General features: G+C 41.2%; 1 protein-coding gene across 2 annotated transcripts in view; it reads left to right on the plus strand.

Annotated features, from left to right (window-relative positions):
* The window catches only part of LOC141085558 (myosin-binding protein C, fast-type-like), a 184,662-nt gene that overhangs the window by 154,957 nt on the left and 5,458 nt on the right, over window positions 1-24,247 (plus strand). For both annotated transcript variants that reach the window (XM_073571011.1, XM_073571012.1), the window contains 6 exons: window positions 358-553; window positions 18,271-18,410; window positions 18,565-18,724; window positions 21,160-21,296; window positions 21,465-21,651; window positions 22,180-22,227. In XM_073571011.1, coding sequence (XP_073427112.1) covers window positions 358-553; window positions 18,271-18,410; window positions 18,565-18,724; window positions 21,160-21,296; window positions 21,465-21,651; window positions 22,180-22,190 — 831 coding nt within the window. In that variant the 3' untranslated portion in view covers window positions 22,191-22,227. The remainder of the gene's footprint in view (window positions 1-357; window positions 554-18,270; window positions 18,411-18,564; window positions 18,725-21,159; window positions 21,297-21,464; window positions 21,652-22,179; window positions 22,228-24,247) is intronic.

Genomic DNA, 24,247 nt, shown 5'->3' on the forward strand with positions numbered 1-24,247 from the left:
ATAAAAATGTCAATAACACATAGTGAATAAAGCTGGTAGATGTTTCCTGTGTTTCGCCAAGGCTTCTTCAAAGGGTTAAACAGGTGTGAGCAGATTTTGTGCACATCAGGCAAGGGATCTAGTACCTATCCAATTAATGAAAATTGTAAAGATGCACAATAGTTGCCTTCCATGTATGAGACCTGGCAAACAGCTGTGAACACAATGTCAGAAGCATCTCACACCATATTGTGGAATTGCTCGGTAATAAAATAATTCGTACAGCTGTGAAATTATAGGCTGCTGTTTTGTAAATGCAAAGAACCAGTAATGGTAGAAGCAAAGAATCACTGACTTATAATGCTAATTTTCTAACAGGGAAAACCCAGACCGATTGTTACCTGGACAAAAGATGGCGAGCCACTGGATCCCAAGAAAGTCAGTGTCAGGACTTCCGACTCAGACACCATTATCTTTATACGATCATCGGAACGATCTCATTCAGGAAAATATGATCTCTCTGTAAAAATTGAAAACATGGTTGATTGTGCAACGGTGAACATTCGTATTGTGGGTGAGTACTCTGCCTTATGCCAATGCAGTTATGGGGTGACAATAGCAAACTCTTTTCTAACACACACAGTAGTCAATAGATTTTTTCACTTATTTTTTTGGTAAGGCTATCCTTTATTCCAAGTTATTGTTTCCACCTTTGGGGAAAGTTTTCTTTTTTTTTACATAAATGGATGTATTTTGGGCTAAAAATTATTTTTGCTCTTGGGTTTCATTTAAAATTTTGCGCCAATTCCCTTCTATAGCCTTTGAGTTCCTTTCAGTGAGCTCATTCTGATGGAGGGTTTCTAACTCTTATCTTTTTTATCTGAGCTCCTCTCAGCTGATTCATGACCACAGAGAGAGATTCATCCGTGGGGGGTAGTTTGAGCATCTGCTCTGGGCGCAGCCGGCAGAGGTACTCTGTGAGCCGCCTGATGCGACGGTCTAAGGTGTATTCCCAGCGACTGCATTTTGCCATGCCCCGGACTGGGAGATGGCTCAGAAAAGGTGCAGCACATCTACTCCCAGTGAACAATTGTATTGGCATATTTCTGATGTGAGTACCATAAGAGGGACGGTATGCGGGTAATATTTTGGGCAGGGAATATAGTGAGGGGCAGAAATTTTTATTCAGGAGCATTTTAATGACTATTTTAAAGGGCATTGTGTGTGGATGTGCTGTAGTAGATGGAAGTCTGCAGAGACGAGCTGTGGATGTGAAAAGTCATCATGCCATCTGGATAAGATGAAGAAACGATAGAGAATGACTCCAGAGACAAGGTCATCAGTGCTGTGGCTCTTGTATGGTCCATAGTCTGATGATGACTAATAACAACAATTCCCAGTATCTCCTTAACATTGTTAAGTACCTACTGGTTAGGTTCATGTGATGCAAATGAATATGGGTTTGACCCAGCTTGGACTGACCCAGAGGAGAACAGGAGAATTCTCCGGTGGGCCTCTGTGCAGGAGTGGGCCACCATCCTCTTATATGAGCAATACTTGGCATAATATACTAAAATCACTATGTACAGACAAAGGCAGCATCTGTCATGGCTCTGCACGGGAATTCCTTTCCCCATCCTGGGCTCTATGGAGTTAACTTTGCTGGCCTCCATTTCATAGAATCATAGAATCGTAGAGTTGGAAGGGACCTCCTGGGCCATCTGGTCCAACCCCCTGCTCAAAGCAGGATTCGCTAAATCATCCCTTTGATCTGGGGAGGGCTATATTTACCTGCCCTTCTGTTGGGTTTTTGTCAGTGATAGTTCTGTCCTCGGCTGAGCAGCTGACCTTGCTATAGATGTGTATAACGTTCATTCCTGTGTGCTTGTCCTGTGTATGATCCAGCTTGTTCCTCATTTTGTGCCTGCGTTCTGATTCTGTACCTATGCTATTCTCTGGTTCTGATCTCTGACTTGCCCTCTGACTACCCTCCTTGTTTGAGCCCTTGGTTACTGCATTCCTGTCCGGTTTCTGACTTCGGCTTGTATTTGACCATTCTTCAGTCTGTGCCCTTGAATACTGTGTTACTCTCTGGTTTTGGAACTTGGCTTGTCTGACCTCTCTCTCCATATCTCCCAGCTCCGCCTGCTCCCGCTCTCACTCTCTATCTCCCTTGCACGGAGGTTAGCTCCTCCTCCAGCTACTCCTCTGGTGGTCACATGTCTCAGGTCCTGTTTAGTGCAGCGTTCTCTCAGCAGCGACTGCACTCTTCTATTTGTTACTGCTGTCTCCCCACTCACTTCCCCTAGTGTTTATTCCCTGAACACAATCAGTGTGTCCATCACAGTATCTTATTCATTTAACAATCTACCCAGTTCCTTGTTATATAAACGTGTGATTGAGGATAATGTCACATTGCATGTAGCTGAGAAGTGGAGCCCTGGAGTTGGTTGCTGGTGGGCCCTTGGAACCTCAGTCTGGCACTGGCTCTGACCTGACATTACAATTGATGTACCATGTACTGTACTGCAGACTTATGAATTCTCACAGCATGCACTGCACACTGTCAGGATTCTCCAGTGCCGGCAGTTAGAGTGGGAGGCTATGAAACCGCAAGTATGCTATTGCATATATATATAGTCACATGCCGACTAGACGTATGGAAAATTAATTGACCAAGGCCAGTTACATCTATTCGGAATGTGGCCAGAAGTATATGAATCACATTCTTGTGCCCACTTGACCATCCACTCTTGCCACTGGCAATGGAGAATTGGAGCGCCCGCCAGGGTAGTGGGGGTGCTCGGTACCGGGCCGCTCCTTAAAGGGGACAGTGTCACAGCAGCGGTGACCTGGCCCTTGGCCCCGGGCATCCAATTTAAAGGGGATATTTACAGGGGAACAATAAAGAGTTTGTAAAGTGTTCGTGATGCCACCTGTGGTTTCTGGTCAGATGTGACCAGCGCTGCAGTGCAGATCCTCTGGGACTAATGGTGTGATGCAGCAGAGTTGGAATAACTCTCGACAGGCAAAGCTGTTGTCCCAGAGCAGTGGGTGGAATAAAGATTTAATAGGTGATGGTGATGTTAGATGTAGCAGTGCTGAGTGAGTGTTGCAGGAAGAATCCAGAGGACACAGTTGGGTGTAGTTCCAAAGCTTTATTCACCATTCTGGTGCACACAGATGCCCGCTTGGTGCTGCGTCCACCAGGTGAGGGGCCCAGTCAACTCCCAGGCAGACGGAGAACACCTTTCCAGCACTCCCTTCAGTATGTGCCTTTCCTGGCCATCTTACTGTGTTGGTGTCTCGCCTCTCCTGCCCAACACCTCACAGTCAGTGTCCCAGGCCAGCAGCCGCAGACCTTGTCGGATAACGTACTCTCTGCGTTTTCTTTCTCCCTTATGGCTGCCTTTCCGGCAAAGATAACTGTGGCTTGTGACTGAGGTACCTAAATGTGTCTCAACCCATGGCTTGCTAGCTGAGACCATTGTCTACTTCACTAGGTAAGGGGCCCATACCCTTCTGCGACCTGATCCCTCCACCTGACGGCTGTCAGCGTGGAACGAGCCCCACGGGTAGTATAACCGCTTCTCCATGCCTCTAGGATCCCTTCCAGCAGCTCCTCCAGACCAGGAGTTGCTCCACAAACATCTGTTCCTTCTTCCCCTACGGGAAGAATATCTACATACGTCCTTCCACTTCTTCCCCTCAGGGAAGACTGTCCTAACTCCTACTCTATTCTCCTACTTTGAACCCTCAAGCTCCACTCACCTCCCAACACCCTTTCCTACCCAGCAGGGATAGAGGAGCACCTGCTGCTATAGTGTGTGTTGGGTGCAGTGTTAGAGTGCTGTTAGGTGCTCCCACCTTACCTAGGAAGTGGGGTACCACACCTCTGGTTGAGGTGCAGTACCCCTGTGGCAACTGAACCCTCAGGGGTGCCATAGAATCTTACAAGTGTGTAGTGCGTGTGCTGTGAGAATTCAGAAGCCTGCAAGTCACATAGAGTGACTGCATCCTTGCATCACGAACCTGGCCAAGTTCTTTAATTATAAAATGAGGCTCTGTAGCCCGTCAATTTGAACAGCATGTAATATCCTCACTGTCAGGATTCAGCTCTGCTTGCAGGTTCCAGCAGTCATCATATGGCCACTTCACTCATATGTGATTTTCATACTAACAGTCATGTTACAATGAGCTTCTCTTCCTGTTTCTCTCAGTTTTTCACTGAACATTGAGAGAATTCGGGAGAGCAGCCCATTTGCATGTGACTGTAAGTGTGCAAGTGTGCTTGGGGCGCACCAAGCTGAATTCTTGACCCGGTTGCTGGAAAACCAAAAGGAGGACAACCCTTCCTCCGGCACCAAAGGAAAGTAGTTAAAACTTAGCCTTTAATCATATAGGATAAAAAAAAATTGGGATAATATGCACATATTGAAAAAAAACCATAATACTTATGCAATTCAGGTAAAAAAGAAAACATTAATCATAGTGCATTGTACTTTCTTTGGTGCTGGAGATCATGCCCTTTTGGACCATTGAGTGCTATGTGACCTGTAAGACAGAGCAGTGCACCACACCTTGACCACAGGCTGTCTACACTGGAAGGCCTCCTGAGATACTTCTCTCTAACACAGGAGTGCTGCTGAATTGTCAATTTTTCTATTTTTTCCAAAAGTCTGGAACCATGTGAGAGACTTAAAGAAAAACCTCAGGGAAGCAATGGGAATAAAATAGAATCAGAAGCTGATCACTTTTGACTTGATTATAAGTCCTATTTAAATAAGCAATCTTGGTCCATTTCTGCTAAGTAGGTGGCCCTTTCCTGGTGTGATGTCAGAAGTATTGTCACTATGCAGCTGCATACCCCTCTGCCCTCTTTTTTTTTAGGGTTCACATTAAATTAATTTTTTGGTAGACTAAGGTGGTTTTTGTGCCTGCAGTCTGCTGGAATTTTTCTTATAGGTTCATATATTCACAAGTATGTTTATATACTATAATGAAGCATTGCGGAGGGGTTTATCAACATTTTTCAAATTTAGCTGAAGGGCAAAGCAACCACCTGTTTACACCTGTGCCAGAGTACGTTTGTCACAGATTTCTTCATTTTTGATGGGAAGAATAGCGCTGGATGCAGAATTAGTTGTCCTATCAAATTGCTGGCCACCCTGACAAAATCCAAAAGACCTTATGTTAAATCAGTGGGGTCCATTTGATATACAATAAGACAAGCTTTCGAGTTCAGTTCAAAAACTATTTTTTTCCTCATTTTTATTTAAATTAAAAAAAAACTGAACAAAGTGAAAAGTTTTTTAGCTTTTGACAATACTTTGCTTCTGATGTTGGGAAGGGATATCTTAGTTGAGCTACTTGAGAAGAACTTATAATTAGCGGCTTCTTGTTGTTGCTGACTGGATCTGACATATCTATGCCAGGGGCACTAATTCCTCTTTTGGCACGCACTATGGGCAAACGCCTGGTAACCTTTTTCGGACAGGAGTCCGTATTACCACTGCTGGGCATTGCAGAATACTTCTCATCCTTTTTACAATCAATCTGGTTTTTCTTTTCTTCTAAATATTTTACTTTTTTATTACTATTTTAAATGTTATAGCAAAAATATATCTGTGTACCGTGTTAGCCAACAGAGAGGAAAATATGAAAAACGGAGAATCTTCAGAGGTTGATACCTTTTAAAGGCTCAGTGAAAAGATGGTAATGATTGTTAAAATGTATCAACTTATCAATTTTTCATATTTTTCTATTCTAAATGTTACATTTTATAAAATGAAAATACATTGGTGAGAAAAGTTTGCAAAAAAATTAAGCGTGAAAACTCCGGAATATTTGGATAGACTTGTGGACTAGGACAGCGCTGTGGAGTCGGTAAGCCAAACCCGCGACTCCGACTCCTCAATTTCCCTTACACCGACTCCAACTCCACGACTCCGACTCCCACATATATTGCTTATATTTAAGTGAAAAATGTATTGTAGTACAATGTGAACATCAGACATTAAATCATTTTTATGATACAATAATCAAGATATTTAGATAGAACATAATATTTATTGGAATACAACTTTAGAACACAACAACTGTAATAGATTGTAAACATGTAATACACTATGTAATATCGATTACATATATATATAGTGTGTGTGTATATATATATATATATATATATCACTATGTAATAAACTATAAGTGGCAAAAAACAGTTTTCAACAAAAACATACTAAATAACATTTGTGCAGTCTATGAATTTGTTCTAAGAAATAAAATTGCCTCCATCAGATCCTCCTTCATAGATGACCTCAAATCTGACCTAATAATTTTAAGGCCAGAGAACAACCTCTCTACACTAACTTGGGTTGGAGGCACAGCCGTAACCACAACATCTCTAACAATTTCCGGGTATAAAGGAATTGCCTCATGCACAGTCAGTTTTGATGAACGGTTGAATTTTTCTATTTCTTTGAGAACAAGTGAAACATTTTGCTGAAATATGGTCAATCTGCTTGCTATAGGAGACAGAGTGAAATCTTTTTCCTTGCGGCAACGCTTTGCCTGCTCCATGTCATACAAATACTTGTCAAAGTCAAGCTCCTCATCTGATGAGGATGAAGATATGGCAGCAGTAGCATTGTCAGGACCCGAGTCCTCTTGCACCTGGCAGTCCTCCTGTAGGCCACTCTTCCTAACTGCTACCTCAGTCAGAGCTTCTTTTCCTTTAGTAAGCTGTTGATCATCAAGCAATATACGATGACTTGGGTCCACATAAACAGCTGCCAAAAAATTTTTAATTTCCAATAGCTGTGTCTCTCTCCGTTTCATTGAAGCAGAAATGCCATCTGCGATTAAACAGCAAAATAGCAAGTTCTTCCGCTCCCTCATGAAAATGCCAGGAGTTAAATCCTCTGCTTGTAATTTTTTAGTCACAGTAAATGGGTGATAAAGCAATTCCTTCAATTCAGCCACCTGTGTCCATTGACCTTCATTTAGGGTTACCTGAGGGTTCGCCATATCTATAAGAAACGGTTTTAGTTGATCAACAATTGCCATTTTCCAGCACGTCTCTTGAAGACGGAATCAATTTTAGGGGTTCTGGCGGCAATAACCAATTTCCTCACTTTTCCAATCAGATATCCAGCATGTCCCTCTTGCAGACTATCTCTTATTGCCAGCTGCAGTGTGTGCACAACACAGCGCATGTGATGAATAGGAAAGTGTTTTGAAGCAGCTTCAACAAGATCATCTATTTCTACAGTATAATTTTGCTATTCTTCTGTAGAAATATCTGTTTTTTCCTCAGTTACATGAACAGCATTGTGGCCTTCCATCTCAAACATGCTGAATCCTAAATGTTCTTCTAGCTGTTGTTCATTACTCTCATTAATCAGTGTAATTGTACTTATGTTTGAAGCATTGTCCGTTCAATAGCAAGAACCTGTTCTTTTTTTGAGTTCGAAATCTTGCAGAACTTTTTCCACTAAGGCCTGGAGAATCTGGCTGCTGTGATGAGCTTTAGTATCTTTTACTGCCAGCGTGTTGGTAACAATTTTTGTTGTCACAAACATATCGAACATTGATGGCAAAATAGTTCACTCTGTGACGTGTGCAGGCATCCATTTTAAGAAACATGAAGCGCCTTTTGAGAGTCTTTTTAAGATCTTCCTTTTGGTTAAGGGCTTCTTCAATCACTAATTTTCTAATACTTTCTCTTTCCAGAGAAACACCAAGTTTGGGGGCCATTTCTCCATTAAGAGCTGTAAAAGCTGGTCGTGCAAATAATGTTAATGGTACACCGTCCTTCACAGCAAGCTGTATGAGCTGTCTTTTAGACATATCTGCTGTCATTGTTACAGTAACTTTGTCACTTACAAAATATCTTGTTAATGATTTTTGAGACGCTCTTTCCTCCTCCTTTGCCTGGCAGGAAGTGTTAGTCTGTGTGCTACCCAGCTTTCATTCTTTTTGGTACAGATAAGATATGGAGACAGATATGGATAAATGGATAGATAGAGCAGATTTCTAATCTGCTCTTGATATTGAAAACATTATCTATGAGCTCAAAAACCTTTCAGGTGATGCGGTTTTTTAAAAATCTGATCGGCTTTTGCAGCTGAAAAACATATCCACAAAAAACGCAGCAAAAATGCTGTGTGTGAATGTAGCCTTAGATCAGGAATAGAACAGCCATTTATAGGGCATTGCATAACTTTCCCAAATTCCTATGAAAAAATATTCAGCACATTCTGCATTGAACTACTGTACCCAATTTATTATATATTTTAGGAGTCGGAGTCAGTCCATTTTATACCGACTCCAACTCCACCAAAATGAGCACCGACTCCGACTCCACAGCCCTGGACTAGGACCAACTTGTTCTCTGTTTTGACGATCCCAGAAGAACACATTTATTATTTATTAATTTATTTACTGATATAGCGCCATCATATTCCACAGAGCTGTAAAGACATCATCACTGTCTCCATTGGTGCTCACAATCTAGATTCCTTGTGGCGCCCCTGAGGATTCAGTTGCCACAGAGGTACTGCACCTCCTCCTGAGGTGTGGTACCCCACCATCCAGGTAGGTTGGAGGCTCCTGACCACGCTCCAACACCTGCATCCCACACAACATAGTAGTTCAGCAAAGCCACATTGTGGCTCCCTGCTTGGAGTGTAGCAGAGCACCTTTGGTGGCTCCCTGCTTGGAACACGAAACGTGCTGGGAGGCGGGTGGAGTTAGAATACATAAAAGAGCGGGAAGGTTTAGGATTTCAGGTCAGTCCCTCAGTCAGTAGGAGAGAGTGAGGAGAGAAGATCCCTGGGAGAGGGATGGAGGAAGGAGGTGCTGCAGCAGACCTCAGTGACCTGGGTCTGCTGGCACGGGAAAGGAAAGAAGGAGAAAGACATTGAACAGAAACCTGATCTTCCATAAGGAGAGACTAGTACGGAACAAAGGAGTAAAAGGGAACAGAGGACGTGGGTTAGGAGAGAACCCTGCCTAGAAGTTCTAAGCACAAGGCCGGGGCCCAGTCCCCGAGGTTGTATGGATACTAATGGTCCTACAGCAGACACTGGTAGTGAGCTGTAAATGCACTATTCCCATCTAAGACTTGGGGGCACAACAGCAACTTGGATAGTGAGCCGGGACTCAGGAGTAAGGAGTCCCCGAAGCAGGCTACAGCTGTCTGCCGTACAAGTATGGTTCTTGGGAACATCTGTCAGGAGGAGCTCCAGTGTAACACAGTACTAGGAATACTTCACACCAAAGGCCAGAAAGGCACATGTTGGCGGAGTGTTGGAAGGGAGCATTCCATCGGACCTGGAGGTTGACTGAGTCCCTGACCCGGAGGACACAGCACGGAGGCAGGCATCTGTGTTTACTACGGACTGAGTAAAGCTTTGGAACTACATGCCCTGGTGTCCTCCAATTATTCCTGCCCTAACACACCCTGTACCACTACATCGGGGTACCGTCTGTCTTCAACTCACTGAATGAATTTAAGAAAGGAATGGATGCTTTTCTTGTGAGTAACAGTATAGAAGGGGATGAATAGCAGAATATTATAGGTAGATGGTTGACCCAGCTTATGGGAAGGAATTTTTTTTTACCTATGGAGAAAATTGGCTTCTACTCTGTGGGTTTTTTGCCTTCCCCAGGATCAACAATGCAGAACAGCTGCACTAAAATAGGCTGAACTAGATGGACATAAGGTCTTCCTTCAGCCTTCAAAACTATGTTACTATGTTACCAGCTTCTACACCACCTGTGCCTCTCCTCTACCCCTACATCTACACTGCCCTGGGACTACAGCTCGACCTGTGGGGAGCTTCACCATCTTGGCGGCACCACACCACCAGTCCTAGAGGGTCTGCATGCAGCGTCAGCTTGACATCTCACTTGCCGAACACCACAGGTGCCATCACAAACTATTCATTTAATCAACTACATTCCACCGTTCAAACTTCCCCCATTCAAACTTCCCCCATTAATTGGGCGCCCAGGGCCACGGACCGGGTCACCGCTGCTGTGACACATCCCGCTGACACCGGCCCGGTACCGATTACCCCACGGCCCTGGGAGGGCGACCCATTCCTTATCAGTATGTCCTTGGAGTGTTGGAGGAAACTGGAGAACTTAGAGGAAACCCACGCAATTGCAAGGAGATCATGCAAACTCCTTTGTGTTGTCCTTGATGGGACTTGAACCCAGGATACCGGCGTTGTGAGACAATAGTGCTAACCCCTGAGCTGCCATGTTGCAAACATATAGTATATAGGTTCTTTTTATAGTGCAGTAACATAGCTAGAGTGTTTTGTTAAATGCCCACCAGATCTTTGATTTCTATTTGTCCTGGGACAAAACATCTCTGGCGATGCAGAATAGGTTCTACAGTATGCAGACGGCCTGACTAGTATGTCCGTCTGTCTTCATATTGCTGACTTATGGAAGAACAACATCTAAAGTTCATGGGGAAGGAATATCTGTAAAGATCGGGTTTCCTTATCCGAACTATATTTAACTAATCCTAGCGGATAATATCCAGTTATGGATGCTTAACCCCAGCTCCAGCGAGCTGCAGAATGCGAGAGGTTTATTTTAAAACGTCCTAAGTCCTATTTTAAAAGGCACATTTATCCGTCTTGAAATAGTTTTGGAAAATGATCTTATCCGTCTCCGAAGACTGATGTTACTACTCTGACATTTTATGTATGGTACGTAATATGCTCCCAAAATGAGTACAGTATTATTAGTATAGACGTGTTTATGATGACAGTAGATTTTATTTTTTGTTACAATCTTTTTACTTTATCCCCCCAAAAAATAAGACCAGAAAAATTCTCAAACTGGAAGACACAGATTGTCTTTGCATTTTAGAGTTGGAAATTGAACATATAGTACAACATTTCTCCTGCAGTGGTCGCTGTAGGGTTATTTTGCATCTTTGCTTCTCAATATCAATAGATCATCAAGGGTTTCAGATGTCAGGCCAAGGATGATCAGCTGATCGCTAAGCCAGCTTCCTTGAAAAATGACTTTTTTTGATGGGATAGAAAATTAACCCCTTTTTCGTTTTTGGGTTTCTGTTTTTCGCTCTCCTTCTTCCCAGAGCAATAACTTTTTATTTTTCTGCCAATATGGCCATGTGAGGGCGTGTTTTTTGTGGGACGAGTTGTACTTTTGGTTTTATCATATCCTGTACTTGAAAAAGGTAAAAATATTCTAAGTGTGGTGATATTGCAGAAAAAGTGCAATTCCACAACTTTTTTTGGATTTTGGATTTTTTTCTACTAAATTCTAAAACTGACCTGCCATTATGAATCTCCAGGTCATTACGAGTTCATAGACACGAAACAGGTCTAGGTTCTTTTTTATTTAAGTGGTGAAAAAAAAAAATCCAAAGTTTGCTTTAAAAAAAAAAAAACTGCGTAATTTTCCGACTCCTGTAGCGTCTCCAGTTTTCAGGATCTGGGGCTGGGTGAGGGCTTATTTTTTGCAAGCCAAGCTGACATTTTTAACTATATCAGTTTAGTGTAGATACAATCTTTTGATATTGCATTTTAATACAATGTTGCAGCGACCAAAAAACGTAATTCTGGGGGTTTTACTTTTTTTTCCCTATGCCGTTTACCAATTGGATTAATTCTTTTTATAGCTTGATAAATCGGGTGATTCTGAATGCGGCGCTGCCAAATATGTGTATGTTTGTTTTTTTAATTGTTTTATTTTGAATGAGGTGAATGGGGGATGATTTGAGCTTTTATATATTTTTTTTTTTTAAACTTTTTTTTACTTTTTGCAAGCTTCAATAGTCTCCATGGGAGACTAGAAGCTACAGTTGTCTGATTGCCTCTACTATACACAGGCAATGATCAGATCGCCTGTGTGTAGCAGATATGCTCACTTGCTATGAGAGCCGACCACTGGGTGGTGCTCATAGCAATCCGGCTATAACCACCATAGAGGTCTGCTAGAGACAAATGGCTGTCATGCAATCCCATCGGTGACCCGCGAAAACGTGACAGGGTCACCGATGGGTAGGATTCCAGGGCACTTCCAGTAACATTGTGATTCCATATGTGGCTGTTAGAGGAACATGTCAGCTATTCAAAACAGCTGACATGTGCTGGGAAAGATGTGGGCTCAGTGCCGGAGGCCTCATCAAAGGGGGAAATGCGGAGCTTGAAATGACTTTAGCTTCAATAAATAAAATGGTATCATAAGGTAATGTACCATTTTATACAATATTTTCACTCTGTGTAGAATCACTATGCATTTTAAAAGTAAATTATTCATATACAAGGTCCTAGGAATGAGAAAATTGATACAATATCAATTGAATATATGTAAAATTTTAGGAAATTTGCTTGACCTGGTGTATTCTAATAATTTTTGATTTGCTACTAACCAGTGATGAGCGAATGAGCTCGGATAAGGTCTTATCTTAGCATGTTCAGGTGCTATCCAGGTGACTTCAGCGTGCTCATGTTTAAATCTCCGCGGCTGCATGTCTCGCGACTGTTCGACAGCTGCAACACATGCAGGGATTGCCTGTTTGTTAGGCATGTGTTGTGGCTATTGAACATCCGGGAGACATGCAACCGTGGGGACTGGAACATATTATTCGAGCACACCGAAGACACTAGATTAGCACCCGAGCATTCTCTGAAAACATTTTATCCGAGCATGTTCATTCATCACTAATACTAACATATCGGCAGAAATATGCCTGCTGCTATTACTGTATATGCAAAGCAGAAGATTGCAATAGACAGAGAAGTAAAGTGATTTTGCTGGAATGACCTTAAAAAGATTTTCCAGGCATATCATTTTGCTGACCAACCCTTTAGATAGATCATCAATATCTGATAGATGGGTCTCCAAAATCCAGCACCTCTACTGATCAGCTGATCTCATCTCTGGTGGCAGCAGGAGGTAAACAGAGAGCATAGCGGAATATCACAGCACCATATATTGTGTAGGGGCTGTTCCTGTGTCTTGAAGCTCCGCAATTATTGGTGGTGCCTCATGTCGAATGGCAACCAACTAGATAGTAATGACCTTTTTTAAGGATAGGATATCAATATGATCTGAGTGGAAAACCCCTTTCTATGGTCTGCCTGGCATGAAGCCCAGAATTTTGGGGAGCGATTGATTCAGCTATCTTCTGGTCTGATAAATTGATATGAAGCCGGCCACACACAGATCAAAGCTGCACCTGGACACAAGACTTAAATAACAAGAAAGTCATTCAGTTGGGTTACACAAATATGCAACTTGGACAACAGCCCTTGTGATTTTTCATTGCTGATCTTCAGAGATGTCTTTTTCAATTTTATTGCAACTTGTAATATTAAAATGTGAGTATAGGATGTATTCATGGTCCATTCACATTTTAGCAGTGTTTAGATTGCTTTATGGCCATGTTAAATTATGGTCCAAAAATTAGTCATTGAAGAGTCAGTTTGACGCAAAACGGCCATCGTCATATATGTTGCCCACCGTCCAGTATCCATCTTTTTTGTAATGTTTGAATAAAGACATTTTTACAGGACAGAGAGTGCCACCTTTCATCCTTTGCGAGACTATATAAAGATTGCTTTATGGCCATATTAGCTTATGGTCCAAAAATTAGTCATTGAACCATCAGTTGGACGCAAAATAGCCGCCGTCCGATATGTTGCCTGCCTTCCTGTATACATATTTTTATAATGTTTGAATAAAGACATTTTTACATGACAGAGAATGACACCTTTCATCCTTTGTGAGACTATATAAAGATTACTTTAAGGCCATGGTAACGTATGGTCTAAAAATTAGTCATTGAAGCAACAGTTTGACTCAAAACTTCTGTCGTCCTATATGTTGATCGCCCTCCTATAGCCATTTTATTTATAATGTTTGAATAAAGATGTTTTTATAGGATGGAGGCTGCCACCTTTCACCCTTTACAGGACTATATAAAGATTACTTTATGGCCATGTTAACGTATGGTCTAAAAATTAGTCATTGAAGCAACAGTTTGACTCAAAACGTCCGTCGTCCTATATGTTGATCGCCCTCCTATAGCCATTTTATTTATAATGTTTAAATAAAGATGTTTTTATAGGATGGAGGCTGCCACCTTTCACCCTTTACAGGACTATATAAAGATTACTTTATGGCCGTGTTAATGTATGGTCTAAAAATTAGTCATTGAAGCAACAGTTTGACTCAAAACGTCCATCGTCCTATATGTTGATCGCCCTCCTATAGCCATTTTATTTATAATGTTTAAATAAAGATGTTTTTACAGGATGGAGGCTGCCACCTTTCACCCTTTACAAGACTATATAAAGATTACTTTATGGCCATGTTAACGTATGGTCTAAAAATTAGTCATTGAAGCAACAGTTTGACTCAAAACGTCCGTCGTCCTATATGTTGAACGCCCTCCTATAGCCATTTTATTTATAATGTTTAAATAAAGATGTTTTTACAGGATGGAGGCTGCCACCTTTCACCCTTTACAAGACTATATAAAGATTGCTTTATGGCCGTATTAGCTTGTGGTCCAAAAATTAGTCATTGAAGCATCAGTTTGACGCAAAATGGCCATCGTCCTATGAGTCACCTGCCCTCCTGTATCCATGTTTTTATAATGTTTGAATGAAGAAGTTTTTACAGGATGGAGAGTGCCACCATTCATCCTTTGCGAGACTATATAAAGATTGCTTTATGGCCATTAGCTTTTGGTCCAAAAATTAATTTAAAAATAAACAGTCTTCTTAATATTTTGTTTTGTTCACAAACTAATAGTACATGTAAAAAAAAAAAAAAAAGAAATTAATCGGCTTCTTTCTCCTCCTGGAATAATCAATCATTCTTAACATTTTAATTTCACAGATAAAATTTGCTTTAAGTGAATGCAGATTTTCTCATTACCAAGATAGGAGATGACAGTTGGTGCTCATAATGTTCTATGGAAAAGGGATATGGAGGAGAGAGGAGCTAGTTCCAGAAACAGACATTCTGCTGCATGTTTTCCCTATTTAAAGGGGTTGTCCAAAGCATGTTATTTTTTTTTTTTTGCTTCATAAAAATACTGCCACTCTTATCCCTTATGTCTGCCTGGCATTGTAGTTCAGCTCTTCAATTGAATGGAAATAAGCTGCAATACCTAAACACAGCCATGGACATTAGTGGCGCTGTTTCTAAAAAAGAAAAATAGTATAAGAAGCACTCTTATAATGTTTTATAGTTTACACCAATAGTAATGTACATAAGGTAAATGGTAATAGAGTTAGTTTTCTTACTGCCTCCTTGATTAGCAAATGATCTGTTCTAGTCTTTTTGTTATCTCTTGTGATCCCACTTTGACTCTCTGAACCATACAGGTTCTTATGTGTAGACTCCAATTCACTTTCTGTTTGACTTTCTGTTTTTCTCATTGCATTTCTGTGATTCTCATGGGAATGTATAGAGAAAATAATTTTTGGTTCACACGGGGATACTGTGCTTGTAGGGACACCATTGTTTTTAAACTGTAGGGACCAGCATGTGACTTAGCCACACGGATGAAATTGAGTGCTAGGCTGCATACTACCAAAAGGCTTAGTTCACTCTAGGCGTTTTTACAGCCTTTTTTAATGCAAATTTTCAGTTGCCTTTTAGGCTATGTGCACACATTGCGGAATTCCCGCTGAAGTTACTGGAATTCCATTCTGCGGGAAAACTGCATTTTAAATTCCCGCCATTTTCCCGTGGAAAAACTAGCGATTTGCAAGCGTAATTAGCTTGCAGAATGCTAGCGTTTTCCAAGCGATCTGTAGCATCGCTTGGAAAACTGATTGACAGGTTGGTCACACTCGTCAAACACAGTGTTTGACGAGTGTGACCAACTTTTTACTATTGAGGCTGCCTATAGTAAAATAGTAAAAGATAGAATGTTAAAAATAATAAAAAAAAATAAAAAATCGTGTTTTTCTTACCTTCCTTGTTCCGGATCACCGCGATGCTGCCGGCAGGTCCCGTTCTCAGTGATGCCTTGTGACAATGACCTTTGATGATGTCCGCTACGGTATCGTGAGACCGTGACGTCATCAAAGGTCATTGCCGCAAGGCATCACTGGGAACGGGACCTGCCGGCAGCATCGCTGAAGCCTGGTGACGCTGCGAGGGACATCGGAAGTTGAGAATATGATGATTTTTTTATTTTAATTCTATTTTTTACAGGGATATGGTACCCACAGCCCGGAGGACAGTCTGCTCTCCTCCGGACCATGGGTACCATCTGCAAATGTTCTGCTTCCTTTTCGCATGGTGGGCACAGCCACATGCGGAAAGTAAGCAGAACAATGCATTCCTATGTGGCGGAATCGAGCATGCTGCGTATTTCCCGCGATGCGATTCCGCTGCGGGAAAATCTGCAGCATTAACACAGCATTGCTGAATCCCATAGGATTGCATGGGATGCTTTTATTTTGCGTTTTTGCTGCAAAATCACGCGTTTAAAAACGCAGCAAAAACATGAAAAAAACGCTACGTGTGAACGCAGCCTTACAGTACCAGCAAAGTCTATGAGATTTCAGAAATCTCATGCACACAGCTTGTTTTTTTTTGTCATCAGGATTTTGTGCTTTACATTGTTTTTTGCATTTCACTTCTTTCAGCGCTTTTGGTGCGTTATTTCTCAGCACTGAAATAAATGGGTGGTGAAAAAATGCATCAAAAATGCAGGTATCAGGTTTTGCTGTGTTTTTTGTGCCAAAACCTGATTTTATAGAATAGGACTTTTTTTTCAACACTAAACTTTATCAGCATGCACAAGAGACAAATCTAGCATGGCAAAACCTCAGCCAAAAATGCAGCAAAGAAAAAGAAAGGAAAACATGCTTTTTTCCTGCCAAGAAATCAGGTTTTGCTGCAGAAGAAAATGCTGAAAAAATGCCTAGTGGGAACTTAACCTTAAGGGGTTGTGTCTTTATTAGAGATGAGTGGATCTTTTAATATTTGAATTTGCCAGCTTTGCTGAATTTTTCCAAAATATTGAATTCACAACAAAACAATTTGCTATGAATCTCAATACTGCAAAGCCTCTAATGGCCTGGCAATAGTCCAAAAATTACCCCCTCTAGAGGGCACATATATGACTTTCTGGTGTTTATACATAGGAGATGCAAACAGAAAATGTCGTGGTATTTTTACATGGTTGGGTGCAGAAATTATCCACATTTTGGGATTATCAAGAGCTTTGTTCTTTGCTAAATAAAGAAGTGATCATTTTTCATAAGCTGTACAAAAATTATCCCTTTCTTTAGGGAGCAAACACAGGCATGCTGCTGTTTTGAAAATAACGAATTAATGGTTTTTCAAATAGAAAAGAATAATGTATCCTTTTTTGGGATGTACAACAGGTTTGCTATTCTTAAAATGAAACACAAGCCTTGATTTCGGTAGTTTTCTTCATTAGTCAACTTAGAACAGAGGAGTATTAAATTTCCCTAATTGTTTACAGCATATGAAGAATGACAAAAAAAGACTGTTATTTAGGTGCTGTTAGGCTGGTTTCACACTTGCGTTTTTTTGCGCTTTTTTTTAGCGCAAAAAAATGGCATGCGCATGTATGCGGGTTTTTTGCGCATGTGTTTTTTTGTCCATTGGTTAGACAATGGTTGTGTTAGGGGTTAGGGTTATGGTTAGTTAGGGTTAGTAAGGTCAGGGTTAAGGGTTAGGGTTAGTAGGGTTAGGTTAAGAGTTAGGGGTTAGGGTTAGGTTAAGGGTTAGGGTTAGTAGGGTTAGGTTAAGGGTTAGGGTTTAGGGTTAGGACTTAGGGTTAGCAGAGTCAGGGATTAGGGTTAGGGTTAGTACTAACCCTTACCCTAACCCTAATAATTGTTATCTTGATTTTTTTGGTGAGGACAAACAATGTGCAAAAAAACGCAAACGCACTAAAAACACATACAAACGCTGCAGTTTTTTCCTGCATGCGCATAAAAATGCTGGAAAAAACCGCAGCGTTTGTATGCGTTTTTTCATGCGTTTTTGTGTGCAAAAAATGCACTACAAAAAAACCGCAAGTGTGAAAGTAGCCTTACTGCTTCATTTGCAGCTGGTTGATCTGCTCCTCAATGGTTTTTAGCAGTCTTTTTAGCTTATTCTTATGATACTGAACCCTTACTGTTCACACATTAACGAAGTATCTAAAGAAAGGCCATCAGTGTTATATTCTGGATAAGTGTTGAGACAGATAACATTAGGGCATACTGCTAATACTAGTTTTTTCCACTACCCACACAGATAAACCTGGTCCTGCACAGAGTGTGATGGTCAAAGAGGTCTGGGGCTTTAATGCTCTTGTAGAATGGAAACCACCCAAGGACAATGGAAACTCAGAAATTACAGGCTACAGTATCCAAAAAGCTGACAAGAAGACAATGGTAAGATGGTTTCTTTTGCAATATCGCATTACTTGAAAGTTGCTTTTAGACTCTTCCGGCCTATAACATCCTTGTTTAGCCCCATAATTTTGGTCCTATACCAAGTACTTATTGTATTCTTTACTCTAAGAATTCTTCATTGATTCCTTTCCAGGAATGGTTCACTGTATATGAGCACAATCGTCAGCCACGTTGCACAGTCTCCGATCTGATCATGGGAAATGAATATTACTTTAGAGTTTACAGTGAGAATATTGTGGGCTTGAGTGACAATCCAGGTGTTTCCAAGAATACGGCCATCATCGAGAAAACCGGTAGGTGGGAAATAAGGATAAAATGGGTCATGTCTATCAAAGTGACTATTTAAATGTATAGGACCTACCCTACAGATGTGTGCTTCCTTGCAGTGGAGTAACTAGAGTCGGATAGGCTCCGGTGCAAACTTTGGGCCTAAGCCCCCAAGTACATGTTGATCCGATGTGTGGTCTTTGTAGCATTCTTGATCTTTTAATGACATATGTGTTCACCCCCAAATAATAATTTACCTAGTCTTGGCTGTTTCTTGTAATAATTTCCCTTATTATGGCCTCTATCCTATAATAATGTATTTTTATCTACGGCCTCTTTCTGGTATAGTGTCCCCTATTTTGTGCCCCTTCCTGATATTATATTCCCTGTCCTGGGCCTCTTCCTGCTCTAATGTACCTCATCCTTTGCTCCTCAGAAAAAAGGAAATGTTATACAATGCCTAAATGAATCATCGAGAAGTCTGTGTTGTACATGGCTAGCAAGTAGAGATGAATGAACGTTTCAAGGTTCGGTTCGGCGAACATCCCGATATTCACCGAATGGTTCGTCCAACGAACCCGAACCCCATTGAATTCAATGGAAGGCAAAACCAAAACACATAGACAACACCTGAAAGTTGGCCAAAAAGCTTCCCAAACAGCTCAAATTAGGAGCAGACACCAGGAAAATTGGCATCAATAGAACAGAGTACAAATAGTATATTGTGCAGCATGGATGCATGGGATAGGACTTAGATCAGCATTTCCAGCTGAAATATTGATCAGTAACAGGTGCATGAGTGTCAGGTGTAGGCCTGGTTCTCTGAGAGGTCTGCCAAATTCACGTAACACACATGAAGAAGACCCAACTTGGAGTCCAAGCATTTCCAAAAATTAGGGGCAGACACCAGGAAAAGTGGCATCAATTGACTCACAGTATAAATTTGTTAATGGCACAGCAGTAGTCAGCCATGGACCATGCATGAGGTATCAGGGTCAATGCCAGCATTTAGAGGTTTGAATTTAAGCTTCAATTAAGATGAGGTGGTGAGGGAGCCTTCTTTGCTGGGAGCCCTGATACCTTATGCAACAGCTTAAACTATTTTTTCCCCAGCGACACTCAGGTGCCAGAAACATCAGTTTATTAGTAGAAAAATGTAAGGATAGTAACACAGGTAGTTGACTGATCAATTCACCCAGAGGAGAAATTTGAAAATGGCCGTCGGCTCTCCTGATCCTGAGTTTGACAGCTGCATAGAAACACAAGCTGTCATGCTCTGGTTAGGAGAGCAGCCTGCCAGTCCAAGTTTTGCAATGTGATCCTTGCGTGAGTATTACTGCCGTATGTCTGCATCCTTGTGATGGCAGTTTTCAGAGGCACTCTGGCATCAAGTCACTGCATTTGTGACCTGCCGAATCACACAGCGGTTGCTCTTTGAAGCAGAGGTCACTTTTTGAATTTTCTTAGTGCAATTCTATGAGACTCGGAACAAAGTTAGAGATCATCTTTTTGAGTCTAATAGACTTGCAAGTGACCTTCACTCTAAACAGTGAGTCAGCAGATTACAGATCAGTGACATGACACCAGAAGTGTGATCTAGTCACAACCCATGGACAGGCCATGAGTCAGCAAAGTTAGATGGTCCGGTGTCAATACCAAAACAGCACGTAGTAAACTGAGGGAAAAGACAAAGGCGTAAGTCAGGTCACATTCCAGGTTCAGAATACCAGAGAAATAACGGATAAGCAAAGGGGCAATAACAAATGGGTTGTCAGAACATGGTTCCAAAGGTCAGCAGCAGTAGATCAGAAGCAAAGGGGAAATAACAAACGGGTAGTCAGAACAAGGTCCAAAGGTCAGCAGCAATTGATCAGAAGCAAAGGGGCAATAACAAACGGGTAGTCAGAACATGGTCCAATTGTCAGCAGCAGTTGATCAGAACTAACAGCACAGGGATCACACCGGAGAGCATAAGCTTTTGACTGGCAGTGATCTCAGTCAGACAGCTCATCTAAATAGCAGGGCAATTACTAAGAACAGGGAGCATCTGTGGAAATTTCTGCACCTCCCAGTCAGATGGGTCAACCAAGCTGTCAATCCAACCACTGACAGCTCAGCATGCCCCAACACAGGATAGGATGACAGAGCTGTCCATCACTGAGTCCCAGACACTCTGAGAGGAGGAATCTTGACAAGAAGAAGGCAGAGCACTGTTGAAAATGCGAGAAGACAGTGACCAGTGAGTATATCACTACCATCGTTACAGTTAAACACATGATCCCTAAAAAACATACAAAAAAAATTAAAACCTAAGACAGAAACTTATACTTCAGTTAATTGTTTTGGTAAAATAAAGAAAAAAAATCACTGGAATGGGGCTTTATCTGTGCCACCAAATGGTTTATCACATGTATTCCAAGAAGCAAATTCTAAAATCTAACAATATGTCTGTCCTTCACAGGTTTGATCCATAAACCTCGTGATTACAAAGAAATGGATGTGAACGAGGCTCCAAAGTTCCTTACTCCTCTCATCGACCGGGTTGTTGTAGCTGGATACAGCACAGCCTTGAATTGTGCTGTAAGAGGTCATCCAAAGGTACGTCTGCTCAGCCGTCTCTTGTGAAAAACCTAATCACTAAACAAAAACTAAGCACTAAAATATTACCACATGAATGAGAAATTAAGACTTTTTGAAGGTTTTTTTGGTTGTTGTAGAACTTATTTTTTTAAGACCTTTAAAAGTATTCCTGTATATCTAATTTAGCCCAGAGTTATCTGGATGAAAAATAAAATGGAGATTAAAGATGATCCCAAGTTCCTCATGAAACATAACCAAGGAGTCCTTACATTGAATATCCGGAAGCCAAGTCCCTTTGATGGTGGAACTTACACTTGCAAAGCCATCAATGATTTGGGGGAAGCCGAGGTGGACTGCAAACTAGAAGTTAGAGGTAATCTTTTATCATTTGAAGTCCAAAAACACTGACCAGTACCACCTTACAAAACATCTAGGCTAATGAATTTTTTCATTAAAGGGGTTGTTGGGGACCATTTGATTTTTTTTTTAGTATGGGTCTTAGAACTAACAGGCAGTTAGTTTCAAAGTACCGTCTTGCTCTGCTCAGCGTCAGCTCAGAGCAGTCGGAGATTCTACTCCTTCATCTGGTCTCATGTCCTCTTCTGGGCTGCTCTGAGATGGGGCTTTATGCATTTAATAGCCCTCTGACTATGGCTGGTCCAAACAATAAAAGCAGTTGTTACCATCCACCTTTCGTGTCTCCCCTTTTTCCTTATAGATTGTAAGCTTGCAAGCAGGGCCCTCACTCCTCTTGGTATCTGTTTTGATCTATGTGTTTATTGGTATGCTGTAATGTCTATTGTCTGTAGAAGTACCCTCTATAACGTAAAGTGCTGTGGAATATGTTGGCGCTATAGAAAAAAAATTATTATTATTATTTTCTTTTTCTCACTTCATACAGTTCCCCAATAGATGCTTCTTGGCCTATTCAACAAAGAAAAAACATTGAGTAAGTACCATATATCACCGTGCTTCCCAAACTTTCCAAAACTTTCTTACCTTGAAGGTCAAATTCAGCTTTGAAATATAGTCATCAGCCACATTCTATGAAAATAAATCATAGATCCAATAGAAAACAACTAAAAAAAGAGGTTGGATGGCCACCCTGAGTAACTGTCCAGCTACCACTGCAGTTACTGACTTAAGAATCCATGGGGTTCAGCTGCTGGGGTCAGAATTATCTTTGATCCTAACTGTTGACTGCAGGTGCAGAATATAAAACAGTTATCCCCACCTTGTATATTGAGCTCACATCTTCTGTGCTCTCTTCATTCATAGGGATGCTAGCAATGACGGATATATACACCGTGTGCAGAATTATTAGGCAAGTTGTATTTGAGAGGATTCTTTTTATTATTGAATAACAACTATGTTCTCAATCAACCCAAAAGACTCATAGATATCAAAACTTAAAATTTTTGGCAGTTAGAGTGGGTTTTTTTTAGATTTGGCTATCTTAGGAGGATATCTGTTTGTGCAGGTAATTATTACAGTGCAGAATTATTAGGCAACTTAATAAAAACCAAATATATACCCATCTCACTTGTTTATTTTCACCAGGTAAACCAATATAACAACACAAAATTTAGAAATAAACATTTCTGACATTCAAAAACAAAACAAAAAAAAATCAGTGACCAATATAGTCACCTTTCTTTATGATGACACTCAAAAGCCTTCCATCAATAGATTGTCAGTTGCTTGATCTGTTTACGATCAACATTGTGTGCCGCAGCCACCACAACCTCCCAGACACTGTTCGGAGAGGTGTAATGTTTTCACTCCCTGTAGATCTCACATTTTATGAGGGACCACAGGTTCTCTATGGGGTTCAGATCAGGTGAACAAGGGGGCCATGTCATTATTTTTTCGTGTTTTAGACCTTTACTGGCCAGCCACGCTGTGGAGTATTTGGATGCATGTGATGGAGCATTGTCCTGCATGAAAATCATGTTTTTCTTGAACGATACCGACTTCTTCCTGTACTGCTGCTTGAAGAAGGTGTCTTCCAGAAACTGGCAGTAGGTCTGGGAGTTGAGCTTCACTCCATCCTCAACCCGAAAAGGTCCCACAAGTTCATCTTTGATACCAGCCAATACCAGTACCCCACCTCCACCTTGCTGGCGTCTGAGTCGGAGTGGAGCTCTCTGCCCTTTACTGATCCAGCCTCGGGCCCATCCATCTGGCCAATCAAGAGTTGCTCTCATTTCATCAGTCCATAAAACCTTAGGAAGATCAGTCTTAAGATATTTCTTGGCCCAGTCTTGATGTTTTAGCTTATGTTTCTTGTTGAAAGGTGGTCGTTTTTCAGCCTTCCTTAGCTTGGCCATGTCCCTGAGCATGGCACACCTTGAGCTTTTTGATACTCCAGTAACGTTGCAGCTCTGAAATATGGCAAAACTGGTGGCAAATGGCATCTTGGCAGCTTCACGCTTGATTTTCCTCAATTCATGGGCAGTTATTTTGCGCCTTTTTTTATCAACACGCTTCTTGCGACCCTGTTGGATATTTGCCATGAAACGCTTGATTGTTCGGTGATCACACTTCAAAAGTTTGGCAATTTCAAGACTGCTGCATCCCTCTGCAAGACATCTCACAATTTTTGACTTTTCAGAGTCCATCAAATCTTTCTTCGGATCCATTTCAAAGGAAAGGAAGTTGCCTAATAAATAAGCACACCTTATATAGGGTGTTGATGTCATCAGACCACACCCTTCCTCATTGCAGAGATGCAAATCACCTGATTCACATAATTGGCAGTTGGCTTTCAAGCCTATACAGCTTGGAGTAGGACAACATGTATAAAAAGGATGATGTGATCAAAATACTCATTTGCCTAATAATCCTGCACACAGTGTGTGTATATATATATATATATATATATATTTATATCACTGGCCATTAAAGGGAATCTGTTATGTCCAATAGTGCTATTAACTTGCAGATGTGGGGTTAATTTGGAGGTTAAC

This window comes from Dendrobates tinctorius, unplaced genomic scaffold (assembly GCF_039654945.1).
Source record: "Dendrobates tinctorius isolate UK_male_01 unplaced genomic scaffold, ASM3965494v1 ptg000028l, whole genome shotgun sequence".
Taxonomy (NCBI): Eukaryota; Metazoa; Chordata; class Amphibia; order Anura; family Dendrobatidae; genus Dendrobates; species Dendrobates tinctorius.